A 23,550-nucleotide genomic window follows, 5' to 3' on the forward strand; every position below is an offset into this window, starting at 1 on the left:
CATGCAATAAATACAAGGGTTAACATCAACTACATCTGTCTTCAAGTTTACAGTCTAGAAGAAAACACATAAGCATGTATAGTTCTAACACAGGGCAGGGGCAACATGAACAGAGATCTATACAGTAAATGCCACAAGGGCTGGCAGGAGTTAAAGCCCTGTTTCTCAGAGGCTGAGAGATGGGACCTGGAAGCAGGCCATGCTTGATGGGAGGAAGGACTCTATAGGTGGATATGTAAGCAGGGATGAGAGAGGATGCTTCTGGAGGCAGAAAGAAAAAAAATGAAGGAGCCTGAGGAATAATGTGAGGGAGGCAAGAGAGAAGAGAGTGCTGAGGATAATATTTTAAGATGGGCAAATCATCTTATTGATTGATTGATTGATTTTTGTGAGACGGAGTCTCACTCTGTCACCCAGGCTGGAGTGCAGCGGTGTGATCTCGGGTCACTGCAACCTCCACCTCCCAGGTTCAAGTGATTCTCCTGCCTCAGCCTCCCAAGTAGCTGGGACTACAGGCGCACACCACCGTGCCTGGCTAGCTTTTTTTATTTTTAGTAGAGATGGAGTTTCACCATATTGGCCAGGCTGGTCTTGAACTCCTGACCTCGTCGTGATCCATCCACCTCAGCCTCCCAAAGTGCTGGGATTATTAAATTAAATGAGAAGAGCAATTCTGGGGAATGTTGTAAACTTCCTCATTGGACTCTTCTTTTATGTGAGGTTTGACCTTTACATTGAATCATTTTGGCTAATGTGCTGTCGGATACAAGCCATTTCTGCCTGCAAAGTCTAAATTTGGGTCAGTTGATTGAAAAAAAAAACCAACTTTGTAATAAGGTAAGGATTCAGGACAAAACTATCTTTCCTTTTCTGGTAATGATCTGGTTCTGATCCACTCTAAGATGCTTATGAAGAGTTTTCCTAATTCTTATGAGCCAGTCAGACACAGGTCTGAAACATCGATGGAGACTGAGTAGTTCAAGTTGCAAGTAGAGATTTATTGCCAACCCAGCCCTTCAACGTAATTTAAGACTCTAAAATCTACTTCACCGTTCTCTGAGAAAAGACAAAAACTTGATCTCTCTCATTTACTTTTTCCCTTCTCTGAAAAGTCCAATCTTGATTCTATATAGCGACTTTAAAATGTTTTGAAGGAGGGAATCTGAGTAGCAGAAATATAACTGTAAATACATTTGGCAGGATTTGAATAATTTTTCAACTTTCTGCAGCATACGCAGACAATAGCCAAATAAAATTATAAATCATGGTGTGCCACTTGAGAGTTTTGTTGAAAGAAAAATGTCATCTCAAATCTCAGCCAAAAGGTGGGCTATACATAAATACCCATATACTCTCAAGTTACAATTTCCAAAGTTGTTTCACTATACAAAGGCGAATATTTTTAAAGCATCTCGTTAGCAGTTCCAGCTTGTGAGAGCTTATTGAGAATCCCAAATCAACTTGATTATATTAGTATTTGTCATTTACTATTGAGGCTGAGCTGGAACCACATAAACATTCTGCTACTATTAAATAGTAAGATGAAAATAATCCACATTTTTCTTCTTCTGCTAAAACAAATATTTGTGAGTTTCAGAATCAGGCCACTTGCCCTAGCACATGAAGCCATCATACTAGAATAGCAGTTCCCAAAGATCCAAATGAGCAACTAATCCACCCTTCTTATCATGTCTGTGTAAAAGCAGAGTCCTAGAGTGGTTAACTTGTCCACACTGTCCAGCACAGGCAATCCACTCAAGATGGATAGTCACACAGCACCTAAGACATGATACTCACAGATTACTGTCTTTGGACAGTATTGGGAACCATAATCATCTTGCCCTGTAGTATTTGGCCTGGATTTCTAGCATGAATATAACACCGATTTGTGGGCCCCTTGGTTCTTGGAAGTCCCCTATGTTACTTTAATTATCTTCTAAAGAAAAACATTATCTGAAAGAAGTTGTGTGTGCTCTGTTTCCCTTCCCATTCCACCTCCAAGAGAAAGAATTATTTTTTGCCCTATGACTATTGAGTTAAATTGTCTGAAAGACATCCTGAGAATAATAGGCTTTTAAGCTCCAGCAGCTAATTTGATGTCAGGACAATAAACAGAGGAAAGGAAGTATGGAAGGAAGACTTATGCCTCCTATTTGTCTGAGATTCCTTCTGCATTAACCACCTGCTCTTTGGCTCATTTATAATTCTTCCTGACAGATTGCTACTTGGCATTGTTAATAGTGACCTATCAGAATTGCGGTGTAGCTTCAGGCCACAGATTAGAGCAGGTGAAGACCAGAGCAAGAAATAAAATTGTGACCTCCATACCACCTTCTCACCTCTATACCACTATACAAACACTCTATACAAACACTGATGCTCCTCAAGATGAATGAATGGAGCAAATTTGGTGGCCTGTATATGTTCACAAACGCCTCAAGGACAGTTTTCCTTGGGTTGACCAGCCCTTTTTGAAAATAGATGTTTTCCCTTCAGATTTTGTACCCATATCCACATGGGAACACGGCTGGGCAGATCTTGGGCCATTCTTACTGTTAGAGGACATAGTGAATATTCAAACAAAGAACTTCAAAGATAATGCTAGAATTTGTTCTAGCATCTCTATTGCATCCATTTACCATAAGTAATGTATGCAAATATCAAAACAGCCAACCAAACTGAAAAAAATTGTTTTAATTATTGGTTATCATGTGACCCTGATGAAATGTTGCTTAACAGCTATTATTTTTAATCCACACAAAGTAATGTTGATTATGGTCATCATTATATGGTGTTGAGATGACCATCAGATAACATTGTCACTGCGAAGATGCCCTGTATTGACAATCAACTCCAGAAAAAATACAAGGGGGTAGCTATAAACAGGATGAGAAAAATCTGCCCAGCCCAAGAAAGACTAGTGCTTTCAGAATAGAAACCCAATATACGGGAGGCCGAGGTGGGTGGATCACGAGGTCAGGAGATTGAGACCATCCTGGCTAACACGGTGAAACCCCATCTCTACTAAGAATACAAAAAAATTAGCCGGGCGTGGTGGCGGGCACCTGTAGTACTAGCTACTCGGGAGGCTGAGGCAGAAGAATGGCGTGAACCTGGGAGGCGGAGCTTGCAGTGAGCCGAGATTGTGCCACTGCACTCTAGCCTGGGCGACAGAGCAAGACTCTGTCTCAAAAAGAAAAAAAAAAAAAAAAAGAAATCCTATATACATCCCATGATTCCCTAAAACAAAACCAAAAAAGTATGATGTCAATATCCAGAAATCTTTGTACATTGTATGATGATATATCAAATAAAAAGAAATTGAAAATAAAGCAAAACTGAAATACGGATAATGTAGTAGGGAAACTGATTACATATTAAATTTATTTTAGTTATTTAACTAGCATGCACATTCCAGTCATTGCTGCAAGCACTTGACAATCACTAACCTCTCAGTCCTCATGACATTCTTATGAGGGATGTACTACCTTGAATGCTGAGTTCTACTTTCTGGGTTCCCCTCCTCTCCTAGATCTCAGCAAAGTAATTGCTCCCTTTCTTGATAGTTATTTCATGCCCTCTTTTAAAGCATTATCATCCTAATGTCTTTATATTAAATAACTTGCAACACAAAGAACACATATCACTTATAATGAGGAATAAAGTATTTGTCTCATTTAACTAGCCAACTAACCAAGACTGTTTACTTCACCAAGCTATAAATTCAACATTCTTATTTCTCTGAAAAAAATTAAATATACAAAATAGAACGTTGCAATGAGCCCTCATGTATCCATTACGCAGATTTTAGCTATTAAGATTTTCTTATACTTGACATCTTATTCTCTGCCTTCCCTCCTCTCTCTTTACCTGTCTTCCTCCTGTCTCTTTTTCTTTCTCTTCCTCCTTCTCAACTATTTTTAAAATAAATGCCAGATATCAGGTTATTTTACCCCTAGAATTTCAATATCTATCTCTAAAATAACATGGAAGTTTTCTTCAATTATTATGGCCTATGTTGTCATCAATACAAGTAAGAAAAGGATTAATGGTATTTTGTTACTATCTAATACTAAACTTTTTCTAATTGTCTCTGTCTGTTTGAGTCAGAAGCCAAACAAAGCCCACATACTGTATTTGGTTGTTACATCCTTAAAATCTCATTTAATGTAGAGTAGCTTCCTCTTTCTTCTTTTTTAAAAATAATTTTAGTTTTCATCCCATTGATTTTTTGAAGAACCCAAGTCAATTGTCTCACAGAATATGACACATTCAGTTTTTCAGTTGGCTTCTTTAAGTTGTCATTTAACTTGATCCTTCACCTGCCATATTTCCTATAGTGGAAGTTAGCTACAAAGACTTGATTAGATTTGGATTCTATTATTTTTACAGGGATACGTCCTGTGGTGATGCTGTGTACTTTGGGTTGAATTACAGCAAGAAGATACACTCTTACTGATGCTGAGATTGATAAATAAGTGGGTTCAGGTGATGACGACCTGATGCGTCCTTGGTATAATTTCCCATCAACCTTTCATCTTGTGGCTTCATCCATTCATGATTGTCTTAGATCATAATCTATTATTTCACTGGGGTTGCAAAATTGTGATTTTCTAATCATTTCACTTTTCCTTTATTTATTGCCTGGAAGTTTGTAAAGCAGAAATTTATCTTATTAGCTAGGTTTATCTGGTTGCCCAAAATATAGTTCATGCTGGAGAAACTTAATATACGCTTAATTTTTTCATATTAATCACATATTTTTAGAGTAATTAGTGTTGCTCTACTTATTACCATCATGTCCAATAATTTCTCTCTTTTTATAGTTTTATTATAAACACAAAGGCTTTTACATATTCTGTTTCCAATAATTGCATTCCTTATCTTTTTATGCCCAAATAGTCTCATCTTTGGCCAGAAAAGCCTCTGTGTACTTTCACACAACTCTATTGGTCTGTGGAATCTTCCTTGTGTATTTTGTATATTTTTTGTCTGAAACCTGGAATCAGCCGCCCGTCTAAGTAATTCTGGTTTTTACAGACTGGAATAGTATTTGGAGACCACAAACTAGGTGCACTCATTTCTGTTGTGTTATTTCTTTTATGCTTTTTCACGGAAAATAACTAAGAATATACATTTTTAAAACAAAAATAAAATTTTATGCTTATATTTCTATTGTATATTTAATAATGCAGAATTTTACATAATTTTTTGGCTTTATACTGAATTTCTTTTCTCATATCTAAAAATCTTAATTCCTCACAACAGTAAGATAATTACTTGCATTATGTAAATTATAAATTAAAACACTGTAAAATAATTACAATGTAGTAATACCAATATCACTATTGAGTAAAGTTTAAGATTTCCTTGTAGTTCTGTATTCCCTTACATAATATTCTTTTAAAGAATGTTTTTCTTTAAAATATTTTACAAGTAGACAGAATATTATGTCCCAAAGTCACCTGAAATAATTTTTTTCTTTTTGTGGTTATGGCACAAACAACTAGATTAATTTGTTTTCATTATTTTTTTGTTTTTAGAGATGGCCTTATTTTGTTTTTTATTTGGTTTTCTTCTATGAATATATTTACCTTGTTCCAAGTTCAAAACTTTAAAACCAGGTATATTCAAAGAGGTTTAATTTTCATCACTGCCCACTTTGCTATGCTTCCTCTGTCCACATATAGGTAAACATTTTCTGTTAGTTTTGTTAGTTTGTTAAGTTTTCCTTTTGTTGTTTCTTTTTTTGGCAAACAAAAACATGCAAGTACAGACACTTATTACCACCTCCTTCCTGCCATTCTTACACGAAAAGTAGAATACTGTATATACCTTTCTGACTCTTTCTTTTGTTCTTTCAATAATACATCCCAAAGATCACTTTGTATGAGTAAATTAAGATATTCTTCACTCCTTTTTATAGCTATATAATATTGTGTTATGTGTTATCCACCTTTTCTTAGTTGTCTTCAATGGAAAGGCTATTCTAAATAATTACTTAGTTCCCCATTACCAATGTCATCTTCTTAGGTCTGTAGATAAAAAGTTTGTTTGACAAACATAGCCTCATGCCCCATATTTGGTGTTAGGAGGCAATTGCTTAGTATAGCTTCATTGGGTGCAGCAGGATCTTTTCTTACCCGCTGGTCCTCTGGCATTCTACTCTAGTGGAGTATAAAAAAGACAACAGTGCTATTTGTGAATGTTCCCAAGATTTTCCCTCTCTCTTACCCTTCCCGTGTAAGCATGTTGAAACGTGCCACCACGTTGAAATATGCCACCACCATCTATTTCCTCTCCTGTTGTTTCCTGAGGACTGCAGCATCTGGTGGATCCTCTGATTCATTTGTTAAATAAATGTTTATGGAGTATCAATCCTTTGGCAGACCCTGAGCATTCACAGAAACTAGGTATTGTTCTTGCCCTCATAGAGTTTTAATGGAAAGACAAACAATATAAACAAGTACAATAATTTAATTAAGGAATGATAAATCGTGATAAACCAGATAAAGGAAAAACACTAGGGTGCACTTTGAGAGAATAATGGTAGTTGTGAAGAACTTCTACAAGGAGCTGCCACTTAATACTCAAATCATGAGGAAGAGGTTGCCAGGTGAAGAAGAAGGAAAACATTCCAAACACAAGGACTGCGATATGCAAACCTCTAAGGCAAGAAATAATAAATAAATAAATAAATAAATAAATAAATAAATAAATAAGAGCTTTATGTGTTCAATGAACTGATAGGCTGGTGTGGCTGAGGCAATATGAAGAGACAATGACCAGATCACATAGGACTTTGGAGTTAGGATACGGCAAGGAATTTGGATTTTACATAAAGGGAAATTTGATGCTACTGAAATAAGCAGGTAATATTAATGCAGTGTAAGTTTTAATAAGTCCATACTGGGTGCTTTATGGAGACTGGATTAGAGCAGGCAGGAAACTCAGCGTAGGAGGCTATGGTAGTGATGAAGGGGAGAGATGATGGTGGCTTAGGCCAGGGTGTTGGCAATAGTGATGAGGTAAAGTTACATATTTAAGATACATTCTTGAAGATAAACTCAACAAGACTTGGTGGTTGATTAGATGTAAATGGAAAAGATGGAATGGTGGTAAAGAAAGGAAGGAAAGAAGAATGAGTTCCAGTATTTCTCTTGATCAGCTCAGTGTTGACTGACTGACATAGGGAAGACGGAGGGGAAGAAAGTTATTAATGTGACTAAAGAAAGCTGGTGTGGTGTGTGGAGCATGGGGAGGGAGCAAAAAAAATCTGACTACCCTCACCACAATCAGAACATTCCCATTTGCCTTGCCAGTTTAGATTTTGAGGTTGCTTTGTTCATGAGCTAAAGCATGTGTTCTCAATGTTGTCCACTTTTGTTGATTCTTTCTTTCCTTTTCTTTCTTTTTTTTTTTTTTTTTTTTTTTTTTGAGACCGAGTTTCACTCTTATTGCCCAGGCTGGCTCAATCTCGGCTCAATGCAACCTCCACCTCCGAGGTTCAAGTGATTCTCCTGCCTCCGCCTTCCTGAGTAGCTGGGATTACAGGCAAGTGCCACCATGCCCGGCTAATATTGTATTTTTAGTGAAGATGGGTTTTCCCCATGTTGGTCAGGCTGGTCTCGAACTCCCAACCCCAGATGATCTGCATGCCTTGGTCTCCCAAAGTGCTGGGATTACAGGCACCTTCATTGATTCTATTGTCAGTGCACATGCCTCGAAGATCCTAGCAAAAGGTTGTCAGTCATCTGTGATTTCGGTGGTAATATTCATTTTCATTTTTTACTGTGGCCTCATAGGTATGCTAATGGAGAATTAGAAGCAGTTGCATGAGGGGATACTAGCTAGGCATCATTTTCAATTAGAAATATGTTATTTATTTTTAAAAAATTATATTGCTAAAAGTAACTTTATTCATGTGTAGGAGTATAGCTGAGAGTGTGGTTGTCTTTGATTTCTTCTTTATAGCCTGCACATAGACTGTCCTTCAGACTCACAGTGCAGAGGGAATAACACTGGACTTGAACTTGTATGACATGATTTTACAGTTTTATTTCATGTAGTATATCTCAAAGTGGTATTGAGAAGATCAAGTCAGACACCATATGTCACCTCTGGTACATCAATACATTTCTTCTCTTTCTCATCTTTTCCCTACTTTTATCAAGCAAGTATATTATGTTCTGAAAGAAATCAAGAAAAATATCAAGAAATTGATATCATACGTGAAGCTCTGTTTTGAACCCTACAGAAAACAATTTAATATTTTCATTTATTTTCCTATTTTAATTTGAAAAACATTTGTTTATTAATAGCACAGGCATCAGAGCATGGAAGTTAAGATCCAGCATGCTGAGCTGGCTGCATTTTAGCTTCACTTGCTACTCTCCAATAGTCAGAAACAGTTACTTAGCATCTCTGTGACCCAGATTCTTCACCTGTAAAATGAGAAAAATTACAGTTCCTATTTTATAGGATTGCTATGATGATAAAAGGACTTAAAGGAGTTAGCATATGTAAGATACTTAGAAGAACACTTAACATATAGCAATGTAGTACAAATTTTAGCTATTATAATCATCGTGTGCTAGACAGTCATTTAAAATACAATGTTGTTTATTCTCCAATCATAATATAAAAATAAAAACTATATTGTTATTAAAATGTTCTTCAACACAAATTACTAAAAGATAATAAAGCAATAATTATAGAATACTACAATGAACAGTTAAGAGTCAACAATTTTATACCCAGCCCAGCTAAAATTCAGGCACAAGTGCCCAAAAAACACATTATCTGATATGCAAGTATATAAAGTATTTTTGTCTGTCTCAGAAATTGAAATAAAAATAAATATAAGACTAGAAAAAGTATAGTATAAACAACAGTTAAAAATCCTTATACTATATATAAGAATCAATTCAAAATGGATTAAAAACTTAAGTATAAAACTTAAAACTATTAAAACAAGGGAAGACAACCTAGGAGATATCATCTGAACCTAGGACCTGGCAAAAATTTCATGATGAAGATGCCAAAAACAATTGCAACAAAAAGAAAAATTGACAAATGAGACCTAATTAAACTAAAGAGCTTTGGCACAGCAAAAGAAACTATCACCAGGGTAAACAGACAACCTACAGAATGGGAGAAAATATCTGCAAAGTATGCATCCAACAAAGATTGATTCTAATATACAGAATCTATAAAGAATTTAAACAAACGATCGTGCAGAAAAGAACCCCATTAAAAAGTGGGCAAAGGACATGAACAGGCACTTTTCAAAAGAAGACATATGTGGTCAACAAGCATATGAAAAAATGTTGCATCACTAATCATTAGAGCAATGTAAATCAAAACCACAATAAGATACCATCTCATACCAGTCTAAATGATCATTATTAAAAAGTCAAAAAATAACAGGTGCTCGTAAGGTTGCAGAGAAAAGGGAACACTTACACACTGCTGGTAGAAATGTACATTAGTTCAGCCATTATGGAAATCAGTTTGGCCATTTCTCAAAGAACTCTAAGCAGAATTACCATTCTACCCGACAATCCTATTATTAGGTATATACCCAAAGGAATACAAATCATTCTGCCATAAAGATACATGCACATGTATGTTAATCACAGCACTATTCACAACAGCAAAAACATAGAGTCAATCTAAATGCCTGTCAATGGTAGACTGGATAAAGAAAATGTGGTACATGTACACCATGGAATTCTAAACAGTCCTAAAAAAGAATGAAATCATGTCTTTTGCAGCAACATGGATATAGCTAGAGGCCATTATCCTCTATTACTATCCTCTATCTACTTCACTTCATTATTGAAGTGAAGTAACACAGGAACAGAAAACCAAATACCACATGTTCTCACTTATAAGTGGGAGCTAAATGATGAGAACACACAGACACAAAGAAAGGAACAACAGACACCAGGGCCTACTTGAAACTGGAGGAAGGAAGGAGGATGAGCATCAAGAAACTAACTTATCAAGTACTGTGCTTATTACCTGGGTGGCAAAATAGTTTATATACCAAACCCCCATGACATGCAATTTACCTATATTACAACAAACCTGCACATTTACCCCTGAACTTAAAAGTAAAAAATGCATGAATAAACGCAATGAATAAAATATACACTAAATCTAAGTAATTGTTCTTAAAAGATCACAAAACAATGTATATATCAAAAAATAGTTCTTGAAAGACAAGTATTAAATATAAATAAAAGAGATATAGAAACAACAAACTGAGAAGTGAAAAGGAGAATAATGAGATAGGGGATAAATCAAAGAGAATAGGAAATACATCTATCCTGGTTTCTATTGTATTCCCAATGCTAGGTCAATGCCCAGCAAGGAGTAGGTCCTCAACAAATGTTTATTGAATGAGTGAACATTCACTCAAAATATTGCAGAAGGATAAATTAACATGAAATTTTAGTTTTTATTATTAAAACCAGATACACACATTACTATTACACATCTGTACTTAACTACCAACAGAGTAAAAATTGAATGTTTATATTCCAATTTGAGACGATAAATAAAATATAATTGATAAGAGAAAAAAACAGCAATGAAATATGAGAAACACAAAACAGAAAACAAGAGAAGATCAAACTTAATAATAGTTTGTTAGTATGTTATTAAAATGAGCTCTTGATTAGTGAAAACAACTTGTGTTTATGTTTAAAACAAAATTCAGCTACATACTGCTTATGAAATGATCAGTTAAAATAACTCAGAAATGTTGAGAATAAGTTTTGTAACTGTTATCTATCAGTTATCTGTTATCTATCAGGGAATAGATATCTATCTATCTGTTATCTATCAGGGAATCACTACTATCTACCAGGAAAACAAAAAATAAAGTAGGGATAAAGAATGTGAATATTTGACTAATTAATTAACATAGGAACTCTTTGTACCTTAAAAAGAAAGATCAGAAACTCTTTTCAAGGATCAGTGGAATGTAGGATTGATTATATTTGTATATGAAACTAAAAAACAATCCCTATGCAAATACCCCAAAATAAAAATTGTAAAGGCCATCTTTGATGGCTTCAATCTAACAAAATAAGAAATTATTGTCTATTTCACATTTTTAGAATTGTCACTAAATAAAAATTTTAAATGCTTTTATAATAGTTGAGTCATAGGAAAAAATATGTAATTATAAAATATTTACAATATAAAGAAAATGCGGATACTGCTTATTAGATTGATAACACAATTGAATTAGAACAAATTCAAAAACCTAACTTTGTTATTAAAATATTAATTCATCAAAACAAATAAATTATGCATTAAACTGAAGAAAAAATAAATGGAACAATAAAAATACACCTAAAGTTGGCCAGGCGTGGTGGCTCAAGCCTATAATCCCAACACTTTGGGAGGCTGAGGCAAGCAGATCATCTGAGGTCACAAGTTCGAGACTAGCCTGGCCAACATGATGAAAACCCATCTCTACTAAAGAGAAAAACAAAAAACACAAAAATTATCTGAGTGTGGTGGCGTACACTTGTAATCCCAGCTACCTAGAAGGCTGAGGTAGGAGAATCGCTTTAACCCAGGAAGCAGAGGTTGCAGTGAGCTGAGATCGCACCACTGCACTCCATTCTGAGCAACAAAGTGAGACTCCATCTCAACAAAACAAAACAAAACAAAACACCTAAAGTTAACAGGCAAAGTAAATATTACATTAAAATACCAAAATATATTAATTAGAAAATACAGAATTGATTAACACAATAGCTGATTGTTACAAAATTTCAGTTAACAAAATTATAAATATTAAAAGTAATAAAGGAGTAGGCAGAGAAAAATTTTAAACAAAATATGATAGTTAATCTCAAGATATTCACTGATATATCTTGGAAAGTAAGTACCAGAATTTACTTATGATATTGTAGAAAACCTGGATATCTAACAACCATGGAAGAAATGAAAATGTTATTTTAAAATATGTATAAGAAAAGACATTGTGGCTGAACGGTTTTATTAAGAATTTTTTTCAAACTTTCAAGGAACATGTAATTACTATGCTATATAAAATTAGAGACCAAAGGAAAATCTAGGAAGCTTTTCATTTTATGAAGCTTGCATAGCACTGATTCAAATTTGAGAGAAATACAAACTACAGGTGAATTTCATTTTATAAGCAGAGATGTAAAAACTTAAATAACATACCATAAAATAGAAATTAAAAGCAACATATAAAGAACTACTCGTTAAAACCAAACAGCAATACCACAATGCAAGAACAGACCATAACTCATTGCATCAGCTATGGATAATAAGACAACCTATGTTGCTTAGGTTGAATTTTCTAATCAATACAATAAGACTTTTGGAAAGGAAGAGGCAATTTAGTACTATTTGCAGTTGAGAAAATTACATGGTTAACAACCTCGAAAGAATCAACTAAAAAAATTCTGAAGTGCTATTAAGAGATTTTAATAAGTTGAAAAGATAGAAATCAATACGCCAAAAGGTACTGCTTCCTATATTCTAGTAATAACCAGTTAGAGCAGTTAGAGGTGGAATAAAAGGAAAGAAATAGCCGGGCACGGTGACTCATGCCGAGACTGCACCACTGCACTCCAGCCTGGGCAACAAGAGCAAAACTCCATCTCAAAAAAAAAAAAAAAAAAAAAAATCCATAATCCATTTGTATAGGAATAATCATAGTAAGTAAAGTGAAAAAACTATGCCGGGCATGGTGGTTCATGCCTGTAATCCCAGCACTTTGGGAGGCCAAGGAGGGCGGCAGATCACCTGAGGTCAGGAGTTCGAGACCATCCTGGCCAACATGGTGAAACCTCATCTCTACTGAAAATACAAAAATTAGCCGGGCATGGTGGCATGGGCCTGTAATCCCAGCTACTCAGGAAGCTGAGGCAGGAGAATCACTTGAACCCAGGAAGCAGAGGTTGCAGTGAGCTGAGATCATACCACTGCACTATAGCCTGAGCAACAGAGTAAGACTCCATCCCCAAAAAAATAAAAAACATAAAACATATAAAATGAAATTTCAAATCTTTCCTGATATCTATATCTACTCATGTTCTTATGCGTATTTATGTCAATATTTATTTATCTACACAGTGTTCCTAGATGGTAAGAACAAATTTGCAAAGGTATCAGTTCTTATATTAGTTTACAGATTTGATGCAATTGTTATTAAAGTCTCTAAATGATTTCATAAGTATACAATTGTAAAGTTTATCTGGAATGAGTCTGACCAATGAAAAAATATGAAGTGGAGAATTCTCTACTAAATATTAAAATTCATCATATAAATGTAATATTTAAGACAGTAGAATACAGGTACTAGAATAGACATGTGAAACCAGGAAGGTAGTTCAGAAAGAGATTCTAATGGATTTATTTTTAACATATGGTAAAGATTCCTGAGCACCATTTACTGAGTCCTTTGTTCTCTCTTACAAACTGGTAGTGGTGTTCAGTACTAGTACTAGTACTAGTACTCAGTATGGTGTTCTCTACTAGTTTGTAGCAGAGAGCAAAGGACTCAGTAAATGGTGCTCAAGTAAAGGGTTAACTACTTGGAATAAAGTAAGACTATTATTTCTCACTATGCCATACACCAAAATTTCAATGAACTTAAGACAAATGATAAAGTTGAAACCAGTTTTCAAAAAACACAAAAATATATAGGTGAATGGGATACTCGGTTTTGTTTCCAAAAATATATCTAAAATTCTAAAGATTGAAATATGCAATCTAGGAAAATATATCCCACATATATGAATGGAAAAAATAATGTATACATAATATTTAACACATAAAATCTCAGTGAAACAATAGACAATTCACAGAATAAGTCAACATGGCCACAAAATGTGAAAATGTTAAACCTCAACAATTAAAAATAAATTCAGGTTTTAAACACAGACCACTTTCAATCTATTAAATTAACAGAACTATCACAACAGTTTTAGGAATGTAAGAATATATATCAATATCCTTAAAATTTTTATATAAATTTTTATACTTATAGTAATCTCTTGTAAGGAAACAAAAATGTGAAAATATATAAACACCCTCAATGTTGACATTGATAACAATAGTGGCATAATTCAATAAGTTATATGTCTATGTGATTTAATCTTACTCATTCACAGTGTACTATAAAACTTTGGGAAATTTTAATGACAGAGAAATTAAAATGTTGAGTTTTTAAAAGCACAGTTAAAAATGTTGCAAATATGTTTAAGAGGTATATTTATATATATTCATATTCATATCTAGTGTATACACATTGAGGAAACTCCAAGGAAATTCACTGAAATGTTAATAGTGGTCTTTGCTCAATTAATGGTGAGATATATTTTCTAACATTTCATATTTTCTAAAACGAACATAGATATATATTACAATGATAAATGAATAAGCATTGCTATAAAATGAGACAGAGAATATTACAATGTAGTTTAGAAACAATGTCATTCAAAATGTTTCTACTGAAAAAAAAGTAACTGTCCATTATTGATAGATTTCATTTATACAGAAGCCTCATTTCCTATCAGTTTTTGATAAATTAGTGATCATTGTACTTTGCTCTAAAATATAAATAGCTCCCTTCTTCCACTGACAAAGCACAGATTTGTTGGTCTTCATGAAAATATAAAATGTATATACGTTAAGAAGTATAAGCACATTCATTCAAAACTATACTTTTCAGCTCTTGACACTGAAAATTTATCATCTTTTAATATATGAAGCATATTATTTTTAAAATATATGTGCATATGTGTTTTAGGCACATATGTGGAATCCTATGTATTTGAAAATAATTCTTGTCCAAATAAAGTAAACCATTTAGAATCTTTCAGGGTAATTATGATCACATAGCTTAAACATCAATTACAGGGAATGAATAAATGTTTCCCCAGATTCTAGCAGGTTTTCCCGCCTTTCTCTTCCTTCCAAAATCCCAAAATGAAGTTCCAAGAGGATGTATTTCTCTTTCCTAGCTTCTAATTAGCCCAGTCTTTGGTTTAGTTGGCAAAGATGACTTTTGCATAACCAATAGCTCTCTTTCAAAAAAGACTGATGTGGGAGATTGTGAAAGACCTACAAAGGTCCCATCATCTTCAGTAGGGTCCATCCGAGCACCCAAACAGAAGCCTCCCAGCCATGATTGCCCCACGTGTCACATAGGGAATGTATTTAACACATGCAATTGTGGATTACTCCCTTCCCATCATCCCTTTTCTACTGGCACAAGTCAGAGGTGCTGTTCCAAGTGGAAAATGTGGGTTCACACAGCAATTTAGAGTGTGCATTGCTTTTTTGTTTGTGGGACACTGGAAGATAGGCCTGGCACAGTTCATCCTTCGCAAGTGCTTAATGCCATCCCTGGGGACAGGAATATCACGAGCCTACAAAAACACAGCTTTTAGCCGTGTTGTGTTGAAAATTTCAGGCAAAATTCCAAAAGCCCTCAAAGCTAATGCTGAGTTGACAAAGTGCCAAAACCTCTCTGGCATTAAATTTCCACTCTTTATTTTCCCCCTTCAGGTTAACAGCTTGTGAAAATAATAATGTGATAATGCCACCCTGTGTTCCAAATATCTCGAAGCACGATCTTGTTAAGCTTTGGTGTCCCTTTGAGACTAATGGGAACTGAGCCGACTTATTCATTTTACAGATGAGAAAACCCCCCAGGAGATGAGTCAAATATCTGAGTGATGGCCCTGCAGACTTACCATGTAGGTCCCAGGTCTAAATTAAATTCTCCAAACAAGGCCAAGTGTTGTAGGAAAGGACTTGAAAAGCTCAGCTAACATCAAAAAGGGCCAAAGAAAGATTCATAGAGGTTACCAGGCAGGCTACGGCAATAAACTGGTGAAAGTGGTGAAAACACATATTCCAGGAGGGGCAACAAGGCATAGTCTAAGCATAGCAATAAAGCACAGGCTAAGCGTGTGGCCAACTGGGATCAACAAGAATCACCATGGTCATCAGTAGATCTAATGTGACATCAGGGGCAGCTTACAACATCAGGGACACTGGATTTTGGCTTTTTTTAGTTTATCTGAGACCCTCTCATAATTACAGAATACACTGCTTTGCATATTACAGTAAGGAACAGGACTCTATCCTCCATTATAGAAGTAATTCCCTTCCCTGAATTCTAGCAATCAGGCCTGAATGCATAATCTAAACCAGTCAATGGCATGGCCCAGTTCAGGACTTTGAATCTGGAAGAAGTGTCTCAGAAAAGTGAGGGGTATTTTTGAACTGTGTAGCCATTGCATCCAATGTACTGTGAGGCCAACAGCATTCCAATAATGTTGTCTCTTGTGTGTGCCTTTCCATGGGTTTCTTCTTTTTCTGAGCCTGATTCTCTAGCCTTCCTGTCAATTTAGTGAGCTATCTGTTGTGTTTCTAATAAATTATTTTTCAGCTTAAATTACCTAGGGTCAAGTTTGCAACCTGGAAGACTGAAATTAGCAATGGTCGAGGCCGCAGTAAAATTAACATCAAGCATACCTAGCAGGCTATACCAGGTTTATAGCAACAGGAACTGTGGGTTTGGAGAAAGAAGTCTTCCCATAGTAGAACAGAAGTCCAGGTATGGCAGAAAGTACTAAGTGCTCTAAAATCTATTTTATTTTCTTATTTCTATGTAACCTGTAGGATATTTCCCAGTCTCCCCTGCAGTTAGGTATGGCATGTGTATTAGTCCATTTTCATACTGCTATGAAGAAGTATCTGAGACTGGGCAATTTATAAAGAAAAAGAGGTTTAATGAAATAACAGTTTCACCTGGCTGGGGAGGCCTCATGATCATAACAGAAGGTGAAGGAGGAGCAAAGGCACGTCTTACATGGTGGCAGGCAAGAGCATGTGTGCAGGGAAATTGCCCTTTATAAAACCATCAGATCTTATGAGATTTGTTCACTATCATGAGAACAGCACAGGAAAAACCTGCTCCTATGATTCAATTACCCCCCATTGGGTCCTTCTCATGACACGTGGGGATTATAGGAGCTGCAATTCAAGGTGAGATTTGGGTGGGGACACAGCCCAACCATATCAGCATGTGACTGGGTTCAGTCAAAAGAATGTGAGTTGAGTGAGGTGTGCCTCTTTCAGAATGGGCCCACTAGAACCTCCCACATGTGCCCTTTTTTCTTTCTATTTTGCTAGAAGGGAGACAACTGGAGGGTGGTCTTGAAAGCCACGTGTTGAAGATGGCATAGCTCCCACCATCCTGGGTTCTCTGAATGACTATATGAAGAAGGCTCACCCCACTGTATTGCTTTGCCTTTCGCTACTGATGCCTAATCAGGAAATAAAAACTGCTGTTTGGGAGCTATTATACTTTGGGGGATCCCTTTGTTACAGCATAGCCTAGATTCACCATGTATGATAAATTAATCAAGCAAAGATTCAAGTTCAGAGCAGGGCCAGTAGCTATGCTGACTTGATGTTGACCCCTTGATTTGATGGTCTACAGCTTCAGGATTTCTCCCAATTTATAAAAGAACAGACGACAATTGGAACAGAATCTTTAAAGGTATATGATGCAGCTATAGCTACACAGGTTGAAAGGATACAGGCAAAAGAGCAAAAAAGCTCATTAGAGATTTGACAGTCCTAAATAGAATCCTAGAATTGATTAGGGATCAATAAATTCTAAATTTTTCATTTCTTTTTTATGCATTGTAGTATCTCTATGCTAGGGATAATGAAAAGATAAATTATAACTCCAGTTCTGCTTTTTTCTCCTTTAACCTAGTTTTCCCTTTTCAAATAGATCCAAGTGATGCATCTTACTCTCCCTCCTGGGATTTTTCCAACTCCTGAGGTTTAAAATAAAACCCACCTGGGGTTTTATTTCCCAGTTTTCCCCTTTCTTACTCCTTTTCAAGTGGGTGGTTTCTCAAGGAGCGCAGGGAGGATTAATCATCTCAGTTCTTTTAATCACAAGGGTATGTACCCAATACATATTTGTTGAATGAAGAAATTATTGTTTTATTTTTTAAATGAGACAACACTGCACTGATTACTCTTATCCATGTCTAAGTTGGAAAAGACCTTAGAGATCACGTAGACCTTCTGCTACATATGCACACACACCATTAGGGAGTCCCCTTCTATAGCATCCTTTATGTGGGTCACCCAGTGTGACTCATATTTCTGGTGATGAGAAGCTCAATGCTTTATTCCTATACCATTGAAAAACAGCTCCATCCTTTTTTTGTTTTTGTTTTTTTTTTCTTTTGAGGCGGAGTTTCACTCTTATCGTCCAGGCTAGAGTGCAATGGCATGATCTCGGCTTATTGCAACCTCCACCTAGTGGGTTCAAGTGATTCGCCTGCCTCAGTCTGTAGCTGGGATTACAGGCACCTGGCTAATTTTTGTATTTTTAGTAGGGACAGGGTTTCATCACTTTGGCCAGGCCGGTCTCAAACTTCTGACCTCAGGTGATCCGCCCACCTCGGCCTCCCAAAGTGCTGGGATTACAGTCATGAGCCACTGCACCAGCCTGTAATTATTTTTTTAAAATTTCTCCATAAATCTTCCACTGATTGGTCAATGTTGAGGTCCCTTACAAGTCACATATTCTGACAGAAATTCCCTTGCCCAGGGGTCAGTAAATTGGTTGCTATCTCCAAATTATCATTCCATTCACAAGTCTTTATCTTCTCCACCAAGACATCAGAAAAAAATCTTCAAAAGTCCAGATATAATGCTTGTATTTATATTTCTAGGAATCTCAATGAAAATTAAACATAAGAAAATTAGAGTAAGAATTGCTCTAAGGCACTGAAGCTTTATATTCTTTCATATCTACTGTCACATCATTAGGCTGAGTCTGTCTTTGACTGCTTTTAAAAATAGATATTTACTATGTCATGGGCAGTCAATGTACATGCTTTCTATACCAACATTGTATTCTACACAGTACAGTTCCATCAGTTTCAAAGCACACAAAATGAAACCTAAGGTGGAGAAGTGGGGTCTTATTTCCTGCCATTGTTGTGCACAGGAGTCAGAGATCGAGCACTAAAACAGCATTCTAGAGAAGCATGCTACTTAGGTCAATCCAGAATGTTGGATTCAAAATGTGTATTGCATCGAGATGGGTCTTATTAATGGAGTCAGGGACTGTGTGATGTAGCATGTCAACTCCAAAAGTGTAGATGAGATGGTGTCAAAAATCCAAGAAGAGAGTCAGAATTACAGGACAAATTAGGCAAGATGGAAGTGGCCTGACTTCACCCTAGGACTGGCTGCCTGGATGTGTACTTGTTCTTTACATGCTCCAACTTAAGTTTACTTATGGGGGAGAGTAAAATCCAGAGGGACTGGAATTTGAAAGATTAGTTAAAGTGAGAAAAGCATCATATCCAGACATTTCTATTTGCATAATATTCTCGGACTTTCAGCTATGTGTATATCTTCCATGAAAAGTCCCTAAGCTCTTTTCAGTTCTCTGGAAAATGTAAGATTATTCCATCATTTCTTGTAATATTTAATGTAAATCTCAAATCAGTCAGGTCATATCTAGTTAGATCCATCAAGTAATATAAAGTAGGAACGTGCCTTGCAAATAAAATTGGGAGAGAGAAAGGAACAACAGTAAAACGTAGTAACTGAGGACAAAAATCACTTGATAGAAAGTTTTATGCTGAATCATGATTCTATAATGATTCTCTGGGATGCTAGGGTACCTCTCTTGAGCCTCTAATGTCCACTGAGCCCCTTAGAGTGTTAGAACCATACTAAAACAAGCCTAGAACCCATTTGGAATCAATCAGCATCCTGCTCACTGAAATAACCCCAAGGATCCCTATGTCCCTCTAAGAAGCTACCATTTAGGATCTTCTTGCAACAAAGAGTTTCAGGCTCTTCCCTACTGGAACTGCTCCTATTGGGACCGTAGCTAGAGGAGCTGCTTCTACAGGAATATGTGATGGAGACTGATGCAACAGAGATGAGTCTGAATACCTTGGATGTAAGAACTATTTCCGAGATCAACTAATCTTTCTTAGTGCCAAAAAGGGTTAAAATCAGCAGTAAAAACCACACCTGCCAATTAACTGCCTCTATATTCAGCCACCCTGTAAAGCATCCTAACTAGGGTGGCTTTCATAAATAAATATGCCCCTACATTCTTTGTAGCCAAAGGTTATAAATCCGTTGCAAGGGTGGGTGGACCACAGTAAAGAGATCTGGGAGCATATTTTTACATTGGCAAGAAAAGCAAAATGTCACTCAACTAAATTTAAGATTGTTCACATACATCTGCTACCACCAGAATGTTATTTAAAAGGAAAGTAAGAAAGAAAAAGAAATGTGAATATCTAATAGTTTAGCTCTGAACATTTTTCTACTATTCAGGTGACTGTTTCAATAATGATTGAAAGGCTATCAAAACAGAAGCAAACATGTGCTTGTAGTTTGTCATACAGCAACAATTTCTGGTTAAATAAATACATAGGCAATGATATCTCAACTACAGAAAAGTGTGTGTGCTGGATAACTGTAGTTATAAATATATCACTAAAATGTTTGCAAAAAAGCAGCAAATATAAAATGTTACACTTCTGACAATATCATAAATGAATCACATCCTTCAGAGAGACAGAGACAAAGATCAAATAAATTTCTGAATCAGGTACATCTCCTCCTGACACCATTTCAGAGCAAGCAGATGCATTTTATGACATGAGTCTTGGATTCTTCTGGATTAGAATGTACAATTTAATAAACCAGAATAATTTGTCCAAAGTTCATCAGGGTCTGGAAATGGATACAGTTTACCGTAAGGGAACAATTTAAGTTTAAAATCACAGAGGTACATGCAATGGTGTGTGAAAAGTCCTACCTACCTATTAACGAAAGCAGAATAATAAAATTCGGGGAAATGAAACTTAAAAAAACTGAAATCATAAATCTACCTTTCATTCTTTTCAAAAACTAAGGCCTTTTAAATACTGACATCAATTACAGAAATTATCAGTGGATCTATTGAGGAAAGATGACAAAAATGTATACCAAGGTCTCCTTTACATAAAATTGTTACATCCTCTAAAATTCTGAACTTCATACATTGTCAAAATATAAGTACCATTTATCCCAAAATCAAATACCAAATTACCGAAGAGTTAAGAAGCAACAGTAATTCACTTGGAAATTATCCATAACAGAAATAATCCATTACATTTGAATTAGAGATAGAACTGAGTAAATTGCATTTACCACTGGTTTTTAAAAATGAAGAAAACTACTAAGGGAAATACATTTTATAATACAATAATATAAATATATATGTTTATTAGGTTTTAAAATAAATGATTCTGCATAAATAAATGTTCCAAACCGCATTTAAGTGGTCTGAGAAAAGACTCATGATTTATTAAAGTTACTTTTTAATGACAATATGTTCTCTTAGAAAAAAAATTCAATAGTTAATCAAAATATCTGTTGGGGTCATTCTGGGTAGTAACTCAAAGTATTATTTCTTTGTTGGTTGTGTCATATCATAACATCATAGAACTACACCTTTGATAGTCTTAAAGATGGAGTTAAAAGATGTTTTTGAAGAAACCATATTTTTTTATTTCTGGTTTGAACATTTAAATTGAACATTTTGAAACTAATTATTTTCAATAATGCTAAAAGTACTATTTCAATGGCCCATATATAATTTTATAAATTTACTTATTATTTCTACTTATAATAAACTGCCACTGTATACATTTCATGCCAATAAATTTGAAATGTTTAAGTCATCAAATATCTCCCATGTACTGACATTAGAATACCTAGATATTCGTTCTTTTGGTAACTGAAAGTATAATCTAAAGTGAAAAAGTTTAACACTGACCTTCCCAAACTGTACAAATCAGGAACTACTTTCCAAAGGAGGCTTGTGCATACAAAGGGCAACAGATTGTACATTTGGAACTATTTATATGTGTATATTAAAATGCTATTTCTAAAGCCATTGTTTTGTCCACTGCAATGCAATTAGTTTTGGTGTACTAAAAAAAAGAACACCCAAACATAGATTCACAAAATTCAAAGCATCAAATATCCACATACTAATTATGCAATGAGAAAGTATTTTTTTCAAATGAATACTCTGATATATTTTAAATGCTTAATTCTGAATTTAAAAATGAAGGCCATCAGCTTTTATAGCTTAAATTTAACCTGACTCAGTTCGACTTTGAAGTTTTCTCTCTTCATATGTAAAAATATGATACACCTAAAATAGATGGCAGACATTTGTAAAACTTACACTGTCAGAGTGCTTGCCCTGGTCACAGTCCCACGTTGTAGCACGCTGCGCGGACCTCTCCATGGTGCTGAAGAGTTACTCTTGCCCATTTGAGAGGGAAGAGTTGTTTATTCAAATTGGCTTTGAAAGAAATCCGTAAAGGGTCACCTGGGTTAGCTAGTAAAGTTGTCTAAAAAATTTCTATAACACACACTAAATAGGTGATGCTTTTGCCTTTCAGTTATCAACCACCATGCTCAAGCAGCTCAAAGTAGATTTTGGAGCAGAAATCTTCAAGTACTGGTAAAAAAGAGCGAGAGCTTTTTGGGAGATGAAGTTTGCTGATTTTTGCCAGTGTTCTTCAGATTGATAAAACACACAGAGAAGACAAGGCTACTCGGAGAACAGAGGATTCCAGAAAAGTTCTTGATCTTAATGCAGAAAAGAAGATCTCATTAGTCCAAAGCAGCCAATTCACTTCATGCTATCATCTGATCTACTTTTTGATTAAATATAATACAATAAAATAGAGTTAAGAATTCCACAAGGCACTGCACACACCATATAAACAGGTCTGCCTCGTTCTAGCCCCAGCCTCGGTCTGCTGAAGATTATCACAGCAGAAATCAGGCTCTGTGGCTTTCACAGATTATCTCTTTCTGAGGCTGAAACATATAAGGAGCCACATGACACCCAATGATGTCATCTCTAAAGCAGGTCACAGTTGCTGCTATATGTAGATAAAGTCCTTTTACTGAAGTATTTAGCATAGTGATTTTCTTGAAAATCTACTTGCATTAGATAGCATAGTCTTCTATGAAAATACTTAACCCTATCAATACAGTGCCATGAAGAGAAAATAAATTTGCTGCTCATATGTGAGATGAGTCTCCCTTTAAGCTAAGATCAGCTTCTAGTGCTGCTTTAAAAAATGAATAACTGCAACTAATTTGTGGTGAATATAGTGAAGAAGGGCTTTTCCCTGGAGAAGCTGCTGTGGGAACTAGAGGGTCTCTAAGGATACAGAATCTACTTCTAAAACACCTCTCAGAATATTTAGCATGTCCAAAAATTATTTTTAATTCAATCCATAAAGATTGCAAAATAAAAATTAAGGCAACCATCTTCAACTTCTAACAACAGTTTATGTAATAAAATGTAAAAGCTACATAAACAGAAAAACATCTTACTATCTCTGAAATGATTGGAGTATATTTTCAAGTGTTGATTAAAGAAAAACTTTCTTTAACTCACTATTT

The 23,550-nt window shown here is 35.4% G+C and overlaps 1 protein-coding gene across 3 annotated transcripts in view; it reads right to left on the reverse strand.

The window, feature by feature from the left end:
* LOC112618307 (schwannomin-interacting protein 1) overlaps positions 1–22,961 on the reverse strand; it is a 614,431-nt gene extending 591,470 nt beyond the window's left edge. For 2 of the 3 annotated variants that reach the window (XM_025375250.1, XM_025375247.1), the window contains exon 1: positions 22,313–22,949. In XM_025375250.1, coding sequence (XP_025231035.1) covers positions 22,313–22,375 — 63 coding nt within the window. In that variant the 5' untranslated portion in view covers positions 22,376–22,949. Of the gene's footprint in view, positions 1–22,312 lie in introns of all 3 variants that reach the window. The other variant, XM_025375246.1, reaches the window with a different exon arrangement.
* Positions 22,962–23,550: the final 589 nt, after the last annotated feature.

This window comes from Theropithecus gelada, chromosome 2 (assembly GCF_003255815.1).
Source record: "Theropithecus gelada isolate Dixy chromosome 2, Tgel_1.0, whole genome shotgun sequence".
NCBI lineage: Eukaryota > Metazoa > Chordata > Mammalia > Primates > Cercopithecidae > Theropithecus > Theropithecus gelada.